At 34.4% G+C, this 23577-nt stretch overlaps 1 protein-coding gene across 1 annotated transcript in view; it reads right to left on the minus strand.

Annotated features, from left to right (window-relative positions):
- BMP5 (bone morphogenetic protein 5) overlaps positions 1-23577 on the minus strand; it is a 123502-nt gene that overhangs the window by 34971 nt on the left and 64954 nt on the right. Inside the window, exons 2-3 of the mRNA XM_019631780.1 lie at positions 22924-23116; positions 4566-4714 (exon numbers count right to left, since the gene is read on the minus strand). Of these exons, the coding sequence (XP_019487325.1) occupies positions 4566-4714; positions 22924-23116 (342 nt within the window). The remainder of the gene's footprint in view (positions 1-4565; positions 4715-22923; positions 23117-23577) is intronic.

Raw genomic sequence — 23577 nt, forward strand, 5'->3', positions numbered from 1 at the left:
AATCTTTATAACTTAGGGAACTGAAAATCTTGCACTAAATTATAAGACAGACCTAAGCCTACCAATTTGCTATTAAAAAAGAGAATACATATTTTATCATGGAGATTATTAATCACCATGGAAGAGTGCCTGAGAACTCTGAAACTGGTTTTGCACAATTGGATATAACTACTTGTCTGGAATCCAGGTTGTCCATTAAAAAGCAGTGATTTTTGTTTGTTTACTTGCTTATATGTTTGTTTTATTTTACTGAAACACAAAAGTGAAGCTCAGAGAATCATCTACTCCATGAAAAAAATAATAGAATATTCTTAAACTCTTCTGCCAAATCCATGACAGTTCATTTGTTATATTTCTAAAAGGAATATTTCACAAACTGAGGTATTTTCTACAGGTCCTCTGAGGAATCATAATGCTACATTTCATTTCAGCAGTCTTTTTATTTTCAAAATATATTTAGCCCTCTGCTATTTTTTCTTTGCAGGAACAGGATAAACAAAATTTAATAATATTCATCACTGACTTTCTCCTCACCTTATGATTGAAACTATTTTAACTACCGCACTGTGGTTTGTGGTACAAAATTCTTCTCCAGTATTACACCAGACTGGTTTGGTTAATAACATCCCAAACTCACATTTTGCAACGTCCTCTTCAGACTAACATGTTCAATGTCAGGTGGTCTAAAAGAGCCGTTTAAATCACAAACTCATTCACTGATTATTCAAGACATGTTTTTAATACCTGTAACCTGCATTGTACCAAGCACCGCGGGTACAATTGTGAACGAGAAATACACATACTATGACCTCATGAAACTGATATTCATTCCAACATGTAATTACGATGGTGTTCCTGTGATTGATTAAAGCAGCAAGTCTAGTTCTTTTATGAGGTGTGATCACCCTACAAGAACATATTATACATATGTTAGATTTCATGTTCCTGCTATGATTTGTCTCCAAATCACTTTCCTATTAGCATCTACAATCATATTTTTTACATGAAAGTTATTCTGGCCAACTTTGGACTGTTGACTTTCCCCAAACTCTATCATGTCATTTTCTCATTCTATGTATTTACTCACATTGTTTACTCATTCAGGAATGTGTTCTCTCCTCCTGTTCTCACCACCATTCCATATACCCTCCCTCCCTCCTTACCTCCATTTCTTGAAATCTTACCCAGATGCCCTAGCCAGGAAGCCACCTGAACCATGGTCTTCTTGTCTGTGTCCCATTTGGAGTTAACTATTTCTCTTCTGTTTTCTTACAGTTTCTTGATTGTATCACAATTCTTAGCATTTAGGGTACCTGATTCTTTCTAGGTTATATTCTCTTTAACATTTTGTCTTGCATGTACAGGCACTCAATAATTTTATGTCTAACAAGTAAATAAATGCATAATAGTCAACAAATGAATTTGAAAGCAGGCTTTCCTGAGTATCATCCTTTTGCAAAGAACTAAACATATTCAGAATCGATTACTGCAAATAAAAGATGGTTTGCCTGCTCTGTTTAAAACAACATCACACCATCATGTTGAGAACATCAACAGGAGTAATGACTGGAGTAGTAATAAATGGAAGCATGTGGTTATCCATATTCATAGAGAAATATCACCTATATTTATCATGAGGTTGTAGTTAATAAAATAAAGGTACTGGAAAGGCCACTTGCTTTCCTAAATTCATACATGCTCTACCTCTGGTTAAAACTTGCTTTGCTTAAATGCAAAAAGCCAGCTTGCCTAGCATATTTAACTATTTTAATATCTTCATATTATACAAGACCAAAAAGAGCGACAGAACGCTGTGTATCTCAAACCTAACTCTTAAAGAATTTGAAAAAAAGTGAAATATTAGTTTATTTTAGTGTCTAAAAAAATACCATAAATAATACAACAGTAATTTAAAGTAAAATTACCCTTAAAAGAGAATAGAAATAAATCAAGGGGAGAGGGGAACTCAAAATATAAAGTAGTTCTCTTAGACAAAAAGTTAAATTGAAAGCAGATAGTAGCAAAATTATATAGATAGCAAAGGGAAAAGAACCAATACAAGAGAAGGAAAGAACAAACAAAAGATAAATTTCAGAATTTTCAAGAGGGGTGGTTGCAAGGGAGGGAATTAAAAGGAAAAAGGCTGATAATATTTCACAGATCTCTTGAGCTGTTTAGTCAGACATTTCAAGCATATCCCTAAGGAGAAGACTGGGAGAAGCACATACCACTAATTTAATTTTTTTTGTTTGGGCCGCATACCAGGGAAGAAACAACTGGCTTACCCCTACAGTGCTGATTTCCCAGTCACGTTTCTGACTGTAAATACACAGTAGTTTAACATTGTAAGAATTCTTGGAAGATTATTTAAATGTGTGTTTTTCTCAGTCTACATTTATAATGCTTGCACTCTGAAAATCCTGAATGCTAATCTCAAAGCCATAATTGAAAAAATAACCTATAATTCAAAATATTTGAATTGTTTATAAAAAACTCAGCATTGTAATTAAAATATAAGAAAAAGCCTGAATTTTGGGGGAAATGTCTGAAACTTGTCTATAACACTCAGTAAAAACATTTTTTTTTCCCTAGACCAAGATCTGAGGCACATGAAACCTTCACGAGGCTAACTCTGGAATATACTTAATTTGTGGCTGTCAGCCTCATCCCATATACAAAATCACTGGAGTAACAACATTGGTTATAGTATTATTCTCAGTTTGTGAAAATACTTATAGATAAAACAATGCCACCGTGAAGTCCTGCTGCTTACAGTAATGAACCCCCTTGCAAGGGATCTAAGAGAGACACAATTTATGCTTAACTGTAGTTCATTAAGCAGAGCATGAAGAAATGAGTGAGACAGATTCTAGGACCAAGGTTTCTATTGCCTGATTGTGTGAATAATTAAAGTGAATAAAACGTAATAAGGCATGTCCTCTAATTAATCATCCCATTAAAAACCACCCTCCCTAGGCCTGACCCTGACATTTGCAGGGTATTGGTCAAGAGCACAATGGAGGTCGACTTGGTATACTTCTAAATATTAGAAGAAAATTGCTAATCAAGCTAACAAGTCATTAAATAAATTACGTTCTATCCTCCTACCATGACAAATAAAACTTTAAAGATTGAATTTAAAACTCTTGGCCTCTTTCAGTGATCAAAGACAGACAGGCTCTGAATAAATTGACCTTGGCTTGTCTGACCTCCTAATCAAATGTACCAAGACCCCTCTCACCACAGTCTGAGAACGCATTTCCATTTGTCTGAAATGGCTAGCCCCCAACATTTTCCCTAATCACATCTTCTTGATCCTTAAGATCATAGTTTGAATTCACTCGCTTTTCAATACGCGTAAGTCCATCAAACTGTTCTCAGTGTGTGCTGACATGCATTCAACAATATTATTATGTGATTACTACCTCATGAAATCTCAACTGCAAGCTCAGGAAGCCATCTTGCATTTGTTCACCATTTTATCTCTACCATCTAGCCAAGCACACAGCACACAGTTGCTCAATTAATACTTGTGAACATAAGCATAACTTCTAGAGCTTCTTAAAAATGAAGATTTCCTATAGACCCCTCCCACAGGATATTTTGGAGCTATTTATCTTTCACCAAATATTACAATATGTTAAGACCTAGCCCAATTGTATTTTCTGCATTTTTTATGACTCTTTTGTTCCATCTCCATCCTCCTCTCCCCCTTTTATCATTGGCAGCTCTTTTGCCTGCTTCCCTAGCACCTTTCATGATTTTTTTTTTTTTTTAGCTGAGCCATCCTGCTACCTGTTGGCAGCTCAGCGGCTGCTCAGCTCGGGCTGGACTCGAACCGCTGTTGCTCAGAGCTCAAACTCTTGAGCAAGCTCTTGACCAACTGAGTCACTCAGCCGGCCCCCTAGCACCTTTTAAAATATATATTTCTTTGCTATTTTTAATCAGGTTTTAAGATATCATTTGCATATGATAATATTTATTCTTATTTCATGTATAGTTCTATACGTGTTTACAAATTATATAGTTTGGAACCATCACCACAATCAAGACATAGATCCATAGCATTCATTATATAGTTTTCTTTTGGTTTTTTTGTTTGTTTGTTTGTTTGTTTTTAGCTGAACCATCCTGCCACCTGTTCGCCGCTCAGCGGCTGCTCATCTCGGGCTGGGACTCGAACTGCTTTTGCTCAGAGCTCACACTCTTGAGCAAGCTCTTAACCAACTAAGCCACTCGGCGGCCCCCTTTTGGTATTATTATATCACAGTATTTCTGCTTGTTTCCATATAGCTCTTCAATAAAAGACTAAAAGTTCCTCAGGAGTAGGAATGGTAACTACTTCTTCTTTACCTCTCCAGTCACACCACAGAACTTGACAGTAAATGCGTGTTGAATAAATGTGTTCCCAAACTGATTAACTAAAATAGTGCACTGTCCAATGGAATATGCTACCTTGCACCTCATAAGTATAAAGCATATATTGGTTAAATTCCACAAAAAAAACTGAAACTCTCAATGTATAAAACCAGCACCACAGAAAATATATGAAATTCAGCGCTTACCATCTCCTGTTTCTGCACAGAGCTGTAAGCCCAAATTGTTCTGTGGATTAATCACCCAATGATTGCTGGTCACAGTGATGTCGAAGACAAGCCAGCCCACATCTAAAGCTTGGGTCTTTCTTGTGTCTAACAAGAACAGATCTGCATCCCTGAGGAGAAAAAGAACAACAACAACAACAAAAGTTAAAGGTTTGAATGAAGACCATCATTTCCTACAATTAAGTGAAAACATTACAAAAGCTCTCTTTAAAATAACAGGAGTTAATTAAAGAACATGGGAAACAAGCAACTTAAGTGATGTGTAATAAGCTACAGAACTTATTTATTTCTAGACTCCTAACCCAAACCTGGTGCAGATTAGTAATATCTGAAAGTAATTTTCAATTCCTTGCTCCTCACTGCCCTTTACCAACTGACTGGGGGCTTAATTTAGTCCCTAAAAATCAGTGTTCCTATAACCACAACCTGTAAGCAGCCATGACTAGGAGGTTCACTGGCAAGGATTAAATTGAACAGAGACAGAAGTGAAAGTAGTTTCTCCAGTTTGGATGACTATGGATTCTCAAAGGGATGGAGCACAGAGATAGTTTCCCACTTGTTTCTATTTTTATTACATATTTTCCCATTTTATCATATATTTTTTATTTTTTATTTCATTTTCCATTTTATTATAAATGATTTTATGAATATCAAAAGCCCAAGAGAGGGTCAGAGAATACACTATTGGATTAAGGGGTAAATCCCATGGATTGAGCCAAAAAAAAAATCTACCCTGACTGGCTTTAACATCCCCTGGGGACAGTAATAGCTATGAATCTGAACTTGTATGTTTTAGGACAATCTCCACATTACTGTTACTAGCATTTACTACTCTTAACTTTAACATTAAATTTACAAATGTATGAATGTTTGTTGAGTTATAGTGAATTATTTTATTTATTATTTTCTTACTACAGAAAGCCTCTGAGTTAAATGTCACATATTTTAGACATTTAATCTTCACAACAGCTCTTTTATATTGGAGAAATCGAGTGTCAGGTTAATGGTAAAACATTGGAACTCCTTCAAAGTAGAATAGAAATACACTATTATGTGTTTTTAGGACCTTTTACACTGTGCTGAATCTGTTTAACAGCATATTATTTATAGGGGAAAATCAGAACTATGTCATAAGCTATGTCAGATACATTTCTACTACATTTGCCATCTATCTCATCATAGAAGTCACTTCCAACTGGCTTACAAAATGCAACAAATAAATTTTGAATAAAATTAAGTCATGCACATGTGTCCTTTAGAAAAAAATGCTCTATAATTGAAAATTGAACTATTTTTAACAGAAGTGGAGATTCTTAGTCAATATTTTAGAAATTACATCTTCATTTCTTTATTTCAATTTGATTTATGCCATTCTTCCATTAACCTAGAGAAGGTAAAATAAATGTATTATAATCAATTAAATTGTTCAGCTAACCTGCTCTAAATGATGCAACTTTCATTCTCTTTTCACAATTTTCATCATTGTGTTTACCAAAGGAGGGTTGTAAAAACTTTCTTATATCCAATATGTAACTCAGTTTGAGATACCAAAGACATAGGACAAGCATATTACAAAGCAGTGAAAAGTTTCAGTTAGTTCCCACTTGAACTTCAAGAACCCATTATATTCATGTTATGATGGAATGTCAATCAAACACTCCCGTTTCCTCCTAACTTGGAAAATCCACCAAATAAACAGGATCCAAGAAAAGGCTATCCTGAAAATTTTGAGATATTTAGTAAATATCTTTATAATCTTGGAATTAACGTAATTAATCATTAACTTCTAAAAACAAAAGAAGGAGACACCGTGTATCTTGGGAAATACTAAAGTGCTGCCCTGCTATCAAACATGCTTTTATTTAAAATATGGTAAAAATATTCTAATAAACGCTGCAAAGCTTATAATTACATCCCTTGGCATGATGTAAGTAAACCTTTGAAAAACAAAAGCAAACAAACAAAAAGAACAAAGAGGTACATTTTGACAACAGTTTCAACTAGTTAACAAATATCTTTAGGTTGCTATTAAGGTAGTATTTTTTAATTGACCTATTTTTCCAGAAAAAAATAAATAAAATTCCCCAAACTATCCACATTCAAGTCCCAAAATTTTCAAGCATGTCTATGAGGAAAATGGCTCCATTTTTAATAGATATATTTAGAAAAAACATCAGCCAAAGAATTCAAGCAAGCCCCGAATATCTGAATTTCAGTGATGCAAATCCCAATTCATTGGAAGGTAAATTAAGGTAAATAGTATGGTTTGAAAATTTTATTTATTTATTTATGGTTTAATTTTGTGATGATTCAATTGCTTTCATAAGCTCCATGTTTTCTTATTCTTAAGCAAAGCTATTTTTACTTTTTTAATTTCATTTTTGATAACATCTATTATTTAATTTCTCCTCTTTTATATAAAAAGGTCTTCTACATTACCGACAGACAAGAGACTATGTTTTGGGAGAACCAATTAATAAGTCCAATGGTAATAATTCTATAATTTTCTCTCTCTTAGCAACTTTTATAATAGCTTTTTAAAACAAATTCCCAACTGTGCTGTAGAAAGTTAGATGTCATGTCTTTTGAAGTATAAAATTACTCCACTAAAGAATAGCACTTATCTCACTGGAAATAGCAGAAAGTATTAAATATTTCCTATGAAAAATATAAAATAAACTTGCTAAAGTTGTCCTGTCTTACAATTTTTACCTGACATTTTAAAAGAAATTTTATAATAAATAATAAATTTTAAAATATTAATACATTTAAAAGGAATGCAATACAGAGAAAATATAAGTAGAAAAATATAGCAGAAATCCATAATATAATTTATTTATATTGTGTACAGTTATAATAATAAAATTAAACTTAAAGTCTACATTCTAGTCAATGGGAAAAAAAAGTCCATTTACATGGATGCCTGTAAGCAAATATTTCAGAATGGTATTTCATGAGTTTCCTAAGGCTGCCTTAACAAAGTACCATGGACTGGGTGGTTTGAACAACAGAAATATATTGTCTCAGTTCTGAAGGCTAGGGGTCCAAAATCAAAGGGTTGGCAAAGTTGGTTGTTTTAAGGGCTGTGAAGGAAGGACCTCTTTCAGGCCTCTCTCCTGGGCTGGTAGTTGGCCATCTTCTCCCTGTGTCTTCATATCATCTACCTTCCATGTGTGTGTCTCTGTGTCTAAATTTTCCGTTTTTGTAAGGACCCCAGTCCTATTGGATTATTGTCCACCCTTATGACCTCATTTTAACTTAATGACCTCTTTAAATACTGTATCTCCAAATAAGGCCGCATTCTGAGATATTGGAGGCTAGGACTTCATCATATGAATTGGGGAAGAGAAGGGGGCACAATTCAACCCATAACACTATTTAAAAATATTATTTTCAAGGCAGGAATAATCTTCAATGTGAATATTCTGTGTTTATTGACATTATAGCAATTCTCAACATTGAAATGTTTCAAAAACAAATATGTAAAAGTAAATTTATATTAATGATAAGTATTCATATTTACTAAAACTTGTAGTTTTCTTTTTCAGATAGAATTTGAACACTTGACTGTGATACAGATCAGCGTAATAATTTCTTATGCAGTAACTGAACTTATCATGCAGTTGTTAAATACAGAGTCTTATTTAATAGATAAAGGATTTGTGGTATACAGATAGACTTACTGGATATGAAATATATAGATATATTAAACATAGTTACTGAAAGGTGAAAGATGATAAGTATCTGGGCAGATATATAATAGAGTAAAAATGCATTTGAGTAGATTTTACTTTCATCATGACCAGAGGTTTAAACGTGTCTAGTCATGGGAAACTAGTGGGCTTGTAAATATTGATTTGCAAGGGTGCTTTTTATTTCCTGGAGAGAAGACAGAGTTTGGCATAAGTACCTTGGGAGTTTCAAAATACCAGGAAGGTGGGTACTTCTCTAAGGACTGAGCAGCAGGAGGCAAATTTCAGCAAATTTTGAGTTATCAACATTCTTACAACTCATCTGAAAATACAGAGTGGTAGAATAGGAAAATTGAGGCTACATATCTAAGAATATGACAATGAAAGAGCTAAAACAAACTGAATCATCTTTATGTAAATATCAGTGTATTGTGATGAAATAAACAAGGGTTTGGGGATCAGACAGAGCTTGAACGATTAAGGAATTCCTCAGCCTCAGTTTTCCCATGGATAAAAATTTATATGAGAATCCTTGCCTTAAAAGGCTTTGTGAAAACCAAATATATTATACCCTGAATATCTATCTGGATGAGATATTACAGTTGAAACTTTACATGGTCTGTCATAATACAGAGAACTCTAAATTGATCAATTTTGACCTGTGAAGTTGGGAAATAATCTTTTGAGGACCTCAGTCAATGTTATTTTTGGATGCTTATAGATGTTAGGTGATAGACTTGGCTACCAAAAAAAGGGAAAAAATGAGGAGATGGATAAAGGAAGGAACAGAATGGTGAGGGGAGAAAGGGGATAAAGGGACTAAGAAAAAGAAGACAAAAGAAAATTTAGTAATTATTTCTGGAGCTTTGTGTCAGAAATCAAACTACCAGTTTTTTTGTAAGTCACTTTTTAAAAACTACTTCTATAAACAGAGCCAGAAGTTGCATTGAAGATATAGCATTTATCTACCTAAAAAAGCTGAAAAACAAACACACAAACAACAAAAAAGACATAGGTACTGGTGTTTCCGAAAACATAGTATTTCCAATGACAGCATCATACACACATTCAAAAATCCTATTTTTCAAACAACATAGATGGACCTAAAGATGATGTACTTTATAATATTGTGATGTATGATTCAAAATATGGCTACAGTGATAGACGATGTCAAACATGTATATGAAAAGTTTGAATAAAATTTTCACATACATATTTTGAAAGTGAAACAGAGAATGACTACATTAACATTTTATAAACAAGATTAAAATATGTATACATAATTATATTAACTATATCATTTTACTATTTAACTACTTTATTTATTATACATCTATGTCTATAAATGAATCCAAGTATACATACATATATTTATATTCAATTTCCTCCTTCAATTTTTTGAATCATTTACTTGGGTAAAGCAGATATCATTTTTATACGATATCAAGATTATGTGTTCTCCTTACACTCAGGCATATATGGTATGCAAACATACCTAGTAGCACTGTATGTATGTAGTTTTGGGTGTTTGAAATGTTAACTTTCTCTGGCTGACCGAGTGCCGAGTTAGTTAGGAGTTGGCTTGGGACGTGAGCTTTGAGCAGCAGGGCCCTGGTTCGGATCCCACATGAGGGCCAGTGACGCTGTGCCCTCTACAGCTAAGATGGTAAACAACAGCTCAACATGGAGCTGGGCTGCCGTGAGTTGCCGGCAACGGCATAGGCTGCAGTAGGGCTGGCCAGCAGTGGGAGTGAGCCACCGTGAGCAGCCATCCAATGGCCTGCGAGTGACTGCCTCATCCAGGAAAAGTGCAATGATAATACCAACATGGGCCAGTGAAGTGAAGTCCTCCACAACTAGACTGAAGGACAAAAGGATAGCAACCTGTCTGTTCCTCTTCCTTATTCCCCAACGCTGTTCTCCTCCCCCAATTCCCCAATAAAATCTTTAAAAAAAAAGAAAGAAATGTTAACTTTCTCTACTCTCTATATAGCTGAAATAACTAAATAAATGAATTGTTCTCCTTATAAGACTAAAATAAAAAGTTTAACCAATAATGTTTGATGTGAAATCAGTTAGTTTGGGGTTCTTCCTCAGAAAATGATCAAAATAAATCAAAGAATATAGAATTCAGTGGGATATAAAATGCTTTGCCAAAGAGAAATCAAATTATTCTCTTGGTCACCCAGACCAATTGGAGGACCAGAGCCTCAGTTTCCATATTCCATTTTCAGAACACTTTCTCTTATATCTGGCAGCTCCCTTTAGTCCCAACTATATTTTAACTGCTCTCCTTATCATAAGAGATCATTGGTTTTGGTTTAGAATACTAAAAAGTTGAGGTGAGCGACTAGCCTCAAACGAGATGGATAAAAATGGAGCCAAGGAGTGACCTGAGACATTTCAAAAATCTATCCATCCATCCATTAATTTATTTATTCATTCAATTTAACATTTTTTGACTCTCATGATATTTTTTACACTACATCAATTTAACTAAACTGTGACTACTCTGTATGTTTTTGGATTAGGCTTGGACACAAATGAAATTTGGATAAGATTTAGAAAGTGGAAGTAAAGCAGTAGCCATATTTATGCTTGGAAGATTTCTATATGACCAAGTGCTATTGCAGCTTGGGTGTACCATCAAGATATGGTGGTTCACCTTACTATTGTGGGGCAGCAGCTGGGTCCCCAGCTCCTGCAGATCTCACAGAATATCCCTATTCAGTTCCTGATCCAGGGCCAGGCATGTGGGCACATATATGAGAAAGGATTGGGTAGCTAGAAAATCACTGCATCATTGCAGTTGGAGCCTTGGAGATAGGTTTCACTTTGTCTTCATGGGTTCCAGATCAACCTTACAGGTTCTGCTTTGTCCTTGTTTTCCCAAACACATTTGCCTTTCCTTCCTGACTGTATGCCTTGAGTCCCTCAGGCCCAGCATCAGAGCAACAGCCTTACAAAGACTATTTAACTACTTTCCATAATTGCATACAGTTAAATCCCTCCAATAAATCCCTAAAGCAGCATCCCCCAGAGGAATTAGCTCCTTTGTGTTTGATTGATTATATTGAACCACTTATATCATGAAAGGGCAGTACTTTGTTCTCACTGCAATAGATGCTGAGGATATGAATTTTCCTTTCTGTGTTCATGAAGTTTCTGCCAAAATCACTATCCAGGAACTTACAGAATGTGTGATGAACTGTCATGGAATTCCACATAGTATTACTTCTGATGAAGAAAATCAAATAACAACAAATTGAAGAAAGAGCTTACACTCGTGGAATTTCACTGGTCTTACTATGTTCCCATCACCTTGCAGCTAGTTTGACAGGAGAGTGGAATGGCCTTTGGAAGACTCAGTTATGCCAACAGTTGGTCGCCATTATCTTGTGCAAATGAACTAATATGCTTCAGGAAGCTTTATGAGATAACTCTACAACCAATATAGGGCTGTTTCTTTCATAACCATATCTCTTATGGGTCTGGAAATCAAGGGGTGGAAATAGGAGTGGCTCCTCTCACTCACTCTACCAGATCCAATAAGAAAAATTTTGCTTCAGGGCCCCAAGATATTGGACTGTGTTGGTCCAGAGCTGTTTAGTTCCCAGTAATGGAATGCTGCCTCTAGTGGCCTTAAAAATGGTTCCATTAGTTTGAGGTTGAGACGTCCCTGTAGTCACTTTGGACTCTTCATATCAGTGAATCAACAAACGAATAAAGGATTACTACACAATGTGTGACCATTGATTATAAATATCAAGAAGAAACTAGGTTGATACCACCACAATATGGGAAAAGAGGAGTATGTCTGAAATACAAGAGATCACCTGAAATACCTCTTAGTACTGCCATGTCATATGATAGAAATCAATGAAAAACTAAGCTCAATACAGGCATGCTGATAATAGCCCAGATACATCAAGAATGAATGTTTTGTTTACCTCATTAAGAACAATGACCAGCTATGGTGCTTGCTGAAAACGAAGAGAATATGCATTGCATAGTGGAAGATGGAAATTATAAATACCAGCTACAACCATGTGACCAGTTACAGAAATGAGGGTAGTAATGGTTATGAGTATTTCTTCCTTATTTTGATATTATTGTATGTACAGTCACACACACACACACACACACACACACACACACACACACACACACACGCACCGTTTTTCCCTCCCTTTCCCCATCTGCCTACCATCTAGTATAAGTAGTTTTGATAGTAGCTAACCTCGTAATTCAGTATTGAAATTACAGGATATTAAAGAAGACTATGACTTAGAAAAGGAATAAGCAACATCCCAAAATGGATTAAAGGGCAGAAGAATTATTTTACTATTATGTTTTTTGGAAAGTATGAACAGTTATAAAAGGTATGTGTCTGTACCAAGTTGACAAAGGTGGGCTGCTGTAGCTTTATGCTTTGTCACATTAGCTAAACTGACACCAAAAATGCCAGTTCTCTTCCCTGTTTAGTGCTGTGTTAAGGTTAGCCACACAAGAAATTTGTGCAGGAGCAGAAGCAAAGCAGCAGCCAAGTTTATGCTTGCAGGATTGCTGAAGTGCCGGGTTTTCCTGCTGCTCGTACCCATTGTTGCTGATCGGCTGGTTTGCTTTGTTGTGGGGAACAGCTTGGCCTGCAGCTCTTCCAGCTTCCACTGATCTCAACTCCATTACCTTGTCCAAATCCTGGCACATAATTCCTCCTGTCAGATCATCTCCTTCAGCTTCCCCACATCCTGAGCACAGAGTGTATGGAGCACATGGTGACCTGCACCAGCCTACTCAGCAGGGCACCCACATCAGTGAAGTTGGAGGCTCTGAGAGATGGACACGGGTTCCAATTTGTTCTTGGGGTTCCAGCTTACCCTTACAGTCTCTAGTTCTTCTTGTTCCCTCTTACTCTACATCCATTTGTTGTTTTTCTCAGCAGCCTATGCTACAAAGTTCAACACCATCACTAGATGCAAAAGCAGCAGCCTTACATAAACTGTTTAATTGAATCCCACAATTGCAGAAAGTCAAATCATTGTAATAAATTCCTTATTTCTTTTCACTCATAATGGCTCTATTTTTCTTATCAAACACAAACTGACATGCTCTTAGGTATGTATTGAACTGTGTCTCCCAATGAAGATATGTTGAAGTCCTAATCCGTGGCACCTGTGAATGTGACCTTATTTGGAAATAGGGTCTTTGCTAATATTATCAAGTCAAGATGAGGTCATTAAGGTGGGCTCTAATCCAACACGACTGCTGTCCTTATAAGGAAAAGAGACACAGAGATAGAAACACAGTGGAAAGACAGCCATATGAAGAAAAAGCAAAGATGGGAATGTTGACACAAGCCAGGGAAAATCTGTGGCTACCAGAAGATGAAAGAGGCAAGAAAGGATTCTCTCCTAGAGGGTTGGAGGGAGTATGTCCCTACCAACACCTTGATTTGGACTTTGAGCCTCCAGAACTGCAAGAGAATAAATTTCTGTTGTATTAAGCCATCCAACTTTTTGGTAACTTGGTACAGCAGCCCTAGGAAACTAATACATTGCCCTAGATGGGATATTTCACACATTAAACAGAATGTGGTCAGCGATATCAAATACTGAGAATAATGGGAAAAATAAAAAGTGTCTGTAAGATTCTGCTGCAAGGAGGCTGTTGGTGGATGATCAGTAGCATGGAGTTATGGAAATCAAATTGCAATGGATTGTGGGGTGAATGCAATGTAAGAAAGCAAAGGATTTAAAGCAAAGTTTTATATCAGTGAGCTTGGGTAAGATATGGAGAAGAGAAATAGTGTAAATTTGGGGCAGTAAAAAAACAGAATCAAGAAGAATAATTTTTAGTTAATGCAAGAAGCATGAAGATATTTATAGGACACATTTTAATTCATATTTAGAAGATAGAACTTCTTACTCCGCTTTGACACAGAAGAAATGTGCATTGACAATACTAAAAGTCTTCCAAAATAATCATATGCTTGTTTACTCTCTATAACACTATCCTTGGAGTTAACATATTAAACTTCTTTATAAATGAAATCACTTTTTAGCAAGGGGAATTGGGAGAACTAACATGCATTGATGAGTCCTTCTATGGAACCCTCATTCATTTTTTTGCTGAAGTCTGTTTTATCAAGGGTACTGAATCACAGACTTGTGGCAAATAAATTCTCTTGCTTGTTTCTAAACATTTCTCACTGGTGTCATATTAATTGAGCAGAAGGTATAGGATTCATGGATCCTTGAAGAGCCTCATTCTAAGTATACCTTTATAAAAAGCAAAGAATCATAGTTATAGTTGGAGTTGGCATCTATTTAGTTACAGCAATGACTTGCTATACTTAGCCTTTCCTTGGTATTAGAAAAAATAATTATATTCTTCAAGTCACTTTTCTGAGATTGTGTTTCTTCTTTAAATGAAGATTAAAATAATACCTACCTCATAAATCTATTGCAAGGATAAGCAGATACACAAATAAAAATGCTCTGTAAATTAGCATCATTGCAATTCTCTTACCAAAACACATTTATGGCATGTAAGTGTGTATACAATAGATTTTATGCACTAGTCTTGACAGCATAATTAGGGTCAGAAGTGATTTATGCAACTATTACTGTTAAAGGTCTTTAATAACTTATAATTATAAATTTTTGATACAGGAAATCATTCATTTTCTTTAACTTTAGTAACTTCTATTAATATATATGATCCATAATGAAATTTTGTCTCTAAATTCAATTAGAGGAATAAAATTAAGTTGAAAACTTATCAAATGTAAGTAAAATTATTTAAATATATAATAAAGAGTAAATGATAATGAAACAGAAATATTCTTCAGATTGTTATAGCTTCAATTATATGTATTAGGCATTCATATGTGTGTATGCACATTATATTATATGTACTATATATAATCTCTCTCTCTGTCTCTCTCTCTACATATATATTTAATCAGAGTAAAACCATTACATAAGCCTGATGCAAAAAAACTTTGGGAAATTTTGTGGAAGAAAATACAAATAAATTTTAGAGAAAAAGTTGCAATATTACTCCATTTCCATTGGGAATGAGCCGTACAGTACACAATGACATCTCCAATATTCCCAAAATTTCTACTATTGTAACTACTTTACCCCCTTTCATCTCCTTTTGTCTTTGAACAGCTCATTATATCTAGTAAAAATGTAATGATGGCCACCCAAGGAGAAAGCATACATCTCTCTCCAGGTATTTGACATAAATATCACTATGCCATTTAATTCAACTGATTATAGTTCTAGCACAGAAAACGTTAACTAGGGACCACAAATTAATAAACGACATTCCCTGGAGTTTATAATGTCAAATTTTCTCTCATGAGCTGCTTTCCTTAAAAGTGTTAGAATATGACTTTTTTAGCTGATTGAGATTTTCAAAATAGTAGTTATTTTTCTCTCAGAACAAATGTGAAATAATAAAGTTGTGCAAATCTCACAGAGCATCAATTTTCAAACTATCTTAGTCCATGCTATATTTACATTTAAAAGATACAGATGCAAATTGGTAAAATGGTAATATTAGATAGAATTGAATGACAAAGCATGGCAAAAATGGAAAAACAAGCTGAATTCCCACTATGAAAATTTGATCACTTTTTCTCTGCAGAATTTATTTTTTTAATTGCCAAGATATTGTTAATGTTTAACAGGTTTCCTGACATTACATCATCCCATTTTTTTTCCCTGCAGAGAGAACTAAACATGTCTACTGGATATATATATATATATATATATATATATATATATATATATACACACACACACACACACACACACACACACACACACACACACACAGGTTTCTTCATTTAACAAGAAAAAGAAATGAGACTATTATATAAATAGTTCAACCATTTTTAAGGCCCCCTAATGAATGAGCAATGTAGCTAGCCTATGCAAGTTTCTAACAGCTCTTCCATGCAATACTCTTATGACCCAAAATACGAAATAGAAAAAAAAAAAACTTGACTTCATTGCACAAATTATTCCCATTTTTAGATTTATAACTTAAACAAAACAGGACTTGTCTACCTCAGCATTAAGGACATTTTAGATCAGATCCTTCTTTACTGGGTGGAGCTGACCTGTCCATTGCAGAAGGCTGAGCAGCCTCCTCCATCCCTTCAACATTTCTACCAGCTAGATGCCAATAGCACTCATCCCCTGAACCTCACCAATTGTGACAACCAAAAATGTCTCCAGACATTGCTAAGTGTCTCCTGGGAGCCAAATCACCCTAGTTAAAAACCAATGAACTAGATAAAGCGTGATCCCAGCAAAAGCTGTGCTTGTGGACTGTCCTGCATACTTACAGAAAACGCCATTGACCATCCGAGGGTCCCGCTGTGCTACAATGCTCTCAAGAGCCCATGAAATCTTCCTGAGTAGAAGCTGTCAATGTACGTTCTGAAGTATGTCCACAGAAGAATCACAAATGTTAGGCAAGCAGAAGGCAGGAGATGATGTAAATATGAAGCTGACTGTGAACTGGAATGATGACAGCTTAACTAAATATATCCAAGTAGTGAAGGTGGCTAATGACATCGAGCAGGCTAGCTTAAAGTGTTTTTACAATGGAGTACAGAAATTTACATTCATAGCAGAACATTAGGAAAAGGCTGAATTATACATAGCAGATTTTCTTTGGGGAATATATAAATACATATATTTGTGAAAAAATTAATTCAAGTAAAGCACTTAGCACAGTGCCAGACACATGGTGAGTGCCCGTTAAACGGATAAATGCTGGCTGCTATTCTTAGTAGTAGCATTACTGGCTTCGATAATTTTATTTGCATTATTTAATTTTTTTATATACATTTAAACATTTTATGGCTTAGGAGTATTTCAACTAGAATACACCTCTTCTCTCTGTCTCTCTCTCTGTCTCTCTCTCTCTCTCATTCTTATTCATTGTGAAAAACCCAACTTAAGAGTGAATCCATCTCAGTGGCTTCCCCTAAGCTCCCTCACCCTCCCAACATGAAGAATTAATTTTCCCTTCATTTGTGTTTCCACAACACTTAGTGCATACTTACATCATGGTGCTTAGCACATTGTATTATAGTTATGAAAGTCTGTGGGCGGCAGGTCCACCGCAGCCCCCAGCCCTCAGGCTATGAGCTTTTGAGATCTTATTTACTAGGCCTTCTGTCCCCTGTGCTTGCCACATGGTAGGCGCGGAGCAAAAGCATGCCGAACTCAGCTGAATTATCTGGAAAATTCAATCATGTGGAAACCTCATTTCCCAATAACGCCAGATATATGAGGTGTGACTGAAGAGCAATGCCTTCTATACAGAATTTGGGGCTGTCAGCCTTTATGAAAAGATTAAATAAGTGAAATGATGCAAAGTGTGTTAACTTTTGACCAAGAAAAATAAAGATTTGGATAAATATCAGAACGGTCTTTTAAATTGCACACATTTAAATATGAGTAAGGATAAATGGGGGAGGTGGGAGATGATGGGAATAAAATATATAATTTTAAGAGTTTTCAGCTTCACTAAATGTGAAAAAAGATGAGATAATGGGTCTGTCTTTTTCTTATTTGATTACATAACACTATCAAAGAATTCATAGACTAGATGGTTAATAGATCAGACATGGTCTCGAATATAAAACATATCTAAAAACATCAGTCTAAATGACTGCAAGGAAAAAATACACAGATACGTATGCATTGTGAAATGCACTGCATTAAAGAGTACAGTCTGCACTGACATTTCAAAACACTAAATAGGTAAAATCCACAAGCTTAAAAATAGACATTTTAAAAGCTTTCAAAATGGCCAGAGGTACTAATTTCTTCTTCTTCCATTTTAGTTCTTGATTTAAGAAATATATGAAACCACAGATAATCAACATTAAACAAATAATAATAATTGGATTTTTAAATTACTTTTTCAAATGAAAATTCTTTTAGTTTTAACTGTGATCACACGATATAGAGCTGAAGAATTTTTTATCTATTTCTCCTCACTGTCAAGAATAAAAGTCAACGGGCCTTCAGCCGCTTTTGCTTTGTGCTCGGCCCGCCCCTAATTCTTTAGAGTGCACGACCTCTTCTAATAAACTTTTTCACCACTTTAAAAAAAAACAAAAAACAAGAATTAAAGTCAAGATTTCCAACTGGCAGGAAATGTTTCCATAGAATAGAGAAAAGAAAAAAATATTTTTTATCTTCATTTTCTGTGAGGAAAAGATGCTTTCCATAGCTTAAGAAAAAACAAGAACAATTTATTTTTAAATCCTGGGGTTTGTTTTGTTTTCTTTTGATTTGATTTTGTTCCTTTCTACCTGCAGAAGTGAAAATGTCATTTTGTAAAAAAATGTGTAACATAAAGTTGTTTCATTATCTTTGCTCTTTTTCAATTATAATTATGCTTGTTTCTGATTATAAAAATAATATTCATTATAAAAATTTAGAAAGTACAGAAAGGGGGAAGAACTAAAATTTAAAACTACCCACAAGCCTACAATAAGCACTTGATGTTTCCTTCCAATCTATTTTCCACATGAAATTATTTAACTTAATATAATAATGTATATAATTAGGTTTCCTGCTTTTGGTCAATTAACACTATAGTCTTTGTACTTTCCAAGGTTACTAAATATTTTTAAAACATAATTTCTACTTGCTATATGAAGTATAGCATTTCCATTTTCCAAGAAACGGGGTGTAACTTTTCTATTTGAAATTCAAATGTTCTCATTTATGCAATTATAAACAGAAATATTATGATAAATATTTATACATGAAATTTTACTTAATATTTCTACATCTCTGGTATTTCTGTAAAATAAATAATAAGCAGTCTCCAATCCCACACCTCTTCAACTATTTTAAAGAAGGGTTTGACTATTTATCTAAAACCTGTGTTTTCAAGAACAAGTTCACAGATAGCTCCAATGGTTTTGCTGTTAAGTTGGGTGGTGTTCATCTCATTATTAGCCTTAAAAGCATACCAATTCCTTTGGTATGAATCAAGGACCGGGTAATTTTTTATTAAGTAAAAGCAACTAGCATCATTTTGCTTACTTCGTATTGACATAAAAGTAGATGTCATCAAAGGGTAGCTACTGTTATTTTCATAACCACCTACTTATGGTTACCCTAAGTATACAATCCTCTAAACCCTAATGAAATAGATGCTGCTATTAAGCTATATGAATATACGTTGACCGATGTGTTTAAGTGTCAACTGTGGTCTTTGCACTGTGATAAGCACTATTGCTACCCAAATGATCCAAAATATTGTTTCTTGTTCTGAAATGCTTATTTTTGCTTTTATTCTTTTCAGAATTATAAGCTGAGACATAAGATGTACCGAAATTTCCCCATGTAGGAGTTCCAAAGTCCATGCTTTTATAGTTATACAATACTATATTCTATGGTGACATTTGAATCCTAGGTAGAAACTTGAAATATCCTGAGGCATATGTGCTGTGTCTATATTTTCTGTACCTTCAATACCTGTCTTTGAAAAAGAATGTGGAGTCCAAAAAGTGAATCATAGGTCTACAGACAATGATAGGGCACAGGATTGCATTTTCTCACACTTAAGATTTGTAAATGCCTGGCAATGAATTAATGCCTATTTCAAAGACAAGAAAGGCATTTTGCCAGAGATCTCTCACCAGATCAATGATTTGTAAAATTCAAATATACCGTTTGCATATATGAGTTTGTATGTTTCAGAGACTGAAAAAGATGATTGAAGGAAAAAGCCCATACACATTAGCAAAAACAAATATCACAGAAGACAACAGGTATATCAAAACCCTACAGGATGAAAATAATAATTTAGTCACAGTAGTTAATAGCAAATGTTCAAAAATGTGAACTTGGTAGACTTGAATTAATACTGTATTGAATTTACTGAATTGAATTTTTCAAAATAATATTCAGTAAATTGGATAGGAACATATTTAATCTATGCCATCCTAGAGTTTGGAATGGCAAAGCAAGAGAATATTAATCAAAGATATATGTGTACTTTAGGTTTTACAAATCATTTTTCAAAGATTTAGAAAAAATATCGGTGAAATCCTAGATCTTAGAGTAAACTTAAATTGTGCTAAATAAGTAAAGGCTTAGCCAGATTATACACAAGTATACCAAAAGAAGCATGTTGATGTAGTTGTAGGAATACTGAAAATAATTTTTTTTTAAATCGGTATATTTAGAGAAATACCAAATTTTCAAGATAGGTACATGTCCCATTTTTTAAGAGACGTGAAATTTTCCAAAACTATGAAATCTGATAAGCTAACATCAATACCCATAAATATTCCATAATGTATTATTAATAAAAATCAGCACGGATTCATTCAGAAATAACTATAAATTGTCATGTATAGACTCTTCTATTAGTTCTTTATTTTCATCATTGTTATCATGTCTTAAATTATACAATTCACATACTTAGAAAATAGAGGTGAAAAAAACCTAAAAGTGTAGCTACTTCACTTTATATTCACTTCAACATATATTCAAAAGTATCCTGAGAAGACAGAACAATGGACCTAAATAAGGTTAGGATCTTTAATTGTGATCAACATAAAAGTCTTTGCATTCAAAAAATCAAGAAATATATTGCAGAGGATAGAGACCTGGAATATCAACAGTTTTTGTAAAAAAGAGTACTTGTGATATTATATAACCATGTACAAATTCAACATGCGTAAAAATGTAATGTAACCGACCAAAACCAAAGATAATTCAAACATTTTAGAATATATTAATGGAAGTAGTACCCTAGTCATGGGTAACGATGGTTTAAAAACTTTAAATCATACCAAACAAATTCATAGTGCCGGGGATAAAAAAATAAGTAAATAAAATTACTTAAGACATTATCCCTTTTTTAAGGATCTCACAGTCCAAGTGTGAAAACAGACATAGAAAAATATTTAAAAGTATTAATTTCAATTATAGTCATTTAATTTTGAAAGATATCATTATTTAGTATTAAAAGCAATGTACTGTAATATGCCAGCCCCTGTCTCTGAGAAAAATAAAATAGTATCCTCATTTTATAAATGGAAACACTGAATTTAGATTTTAAAAAAAACTCACCCACAGACAAATAGCTAGCAAGTGCCTTGGGATTACTGTTCTTAAAATAAGTGTATATAGACCACTATTTATGAAATTATGTCCCGTGCAACCAGTGTTTCATAGGATATTAAGTATTGCACACCCAAAGAAAAGATTGCATAGTCAAATAATTTTGAGAAAGACTAGGTTTCTTTATTATAAAGCCTTTCCAAGTCTTTAATATTCTGATATGCCTTAGGAATCTCTTAGAAGAGCCAATCCTGCCCACATAACAATTTAAAAATTATTCGAGAGCCATAAATATATTTTTACATAATCACCATTAGGTGAATAATATCCTTTAAAAATTTTATAAATGAAACTATGATAATTTTATTTTCATTTTCAATTTCACTTCAGAGCCACGTGTACGTATCCAAAGAGCCGCATGTGGCTTGTGAGCCACAGTTTGTTGACCCCTGGCGGCTCTTCCGTCTCAAAAGTTTGCCAACCCCTGTCCTAGAGGATGGTCCAACAGGTAGACTTTTCAAATGCGTTTGATCTCAGACATTTTATTTATTTATTTTTTGCTTCACTGAATGTTGTGAGGAGCTAGTATTCCTCACATGGAACACTCACTGGGAATCTCTGGCACTTTATCACCAAGAAAAATCTAAACATCAGGAACTAGAAATATTCAACAAGAAGAGAAAGGGAGGGGCCTTAGAGGGGACCTGATAGCTGTCTTTAAATATTTGTCTCATCAAAAAAACACATAGTATTTCACCAAAGGGAAGCTCTTGATCTAATGAATGGAAGCTACCAGAAATGAGATTCATCTCAATATAACATTTCAATAAGCGTTAAAAAAAAATGTAAGAGCTCTCCAACACAAGTCAAAATCACCTGTAAAAGGTGCTACACAAGTGATTTCTTCATTGAGTGAAAGATCAGAAAACAGTACTAAGCTCCCTTTTTTACTCTTGTATTTGATTGTTCATTTGCAGTAATTGTCAAGTGAGGTTTTCATACATTTAGTATTTCAGATTCTCTGTCCATTTTTGTACCATTTTGAATTAAGTATTTTAGAAGCAGAAGATGAACAGATAACTGTAGGACCTGTTGCGAATATGTCTTACATCAAAATAAACATAACAACACATACAATGTACACTTATACCAGTGAAAAGCAAAGCCGTTAACAAAACACCAATGATTTAAATCATCTTAATTACAAATTTCGTGTGTGCAGAATAAAATGGAAGTTTTCTCACTTACAAAATGAGACAAGAGGACTGGAAAACATATATGGGGAAGCATGAATTCATGTAGCCCACAGATTGGTGTCAGGAGAAGGGGAAAGCTGTGGAATGTAGACGGCACCTTTCAGATCAGTGACTCTTAATGTGTCTGTACCTGGCCTTGACTGTCATTGTACCCAAAGAAAACATGATTGGACAGATCACATGGGTTGTCAATGGATTTTACTACAATTATCATTTATTTGCTAGGATAAGTTAGATATAAAGTCCATACCTATTTGTGTATTCCTTGATGATCTGATATATGCTTATCTTAATTGTTTCATTTTCAAATCGATTGCTGCTCCGGTCCTTGTATATCCGGAATTCAGCTGCTGTCACTGCTTCTCCATGAGGAATTTGAGTAAGATCAAACCGGAATTCTTTGTAATGCCTTCGCTGGTGAGAAAAATCCTTGTCTCTTTCAACTGGGAAAAAAAAAAAAAAGAAGAAGAGAAAAATGTTAGTCCTTCACAAAATATGAAAATTAATGATAAATTTTCCAACTTTGAAGATTAAAACAAACAAGCAGAATATTATAAAACTGGGAAAACACTAAACCCACAGACTCACTCATACATGTTTCTAGTTGAAGGAAATCCCACAAATCAACAGCCGTTAGTTCAAAAGCAAATTAACTTTTGTGCTTTTATGCAAATTTCTGGACCCTAAATGGAAAGGCTATCCAAAAATGTGTTTTTAAAGTGAAGGTCGTAAAGTGATTACTAGTATGTATCAAAACACAGAAGCGTTCATACAGGAATTAGGAATATGTTATATGATAGAAACCCCCAGAGCTCCAGGTGAAGTCAGTGGTGAGATTTAACACAGCCAAGGGAGGAAAATAGGAAGGAAGACTCAGGAATTGCAGGCACATAAGGACCATGTT

This window comes from Hipposideros armiger, unplaced genomic scaffold, assembly GCF_001890085.2.
Source record: "Hipposideros armiger isolate ML-2016 unplaced genomic scaffold, ASM189008v1 scaffold_1046, whole genome shotgun sequence".
Classification (NCBI taxonomy): Eukaryota; Metazoa; Chordata; class Mammalia; order Chiroptera; family Hipposideridae; genus Hipposideros; species Hipposideros armiger.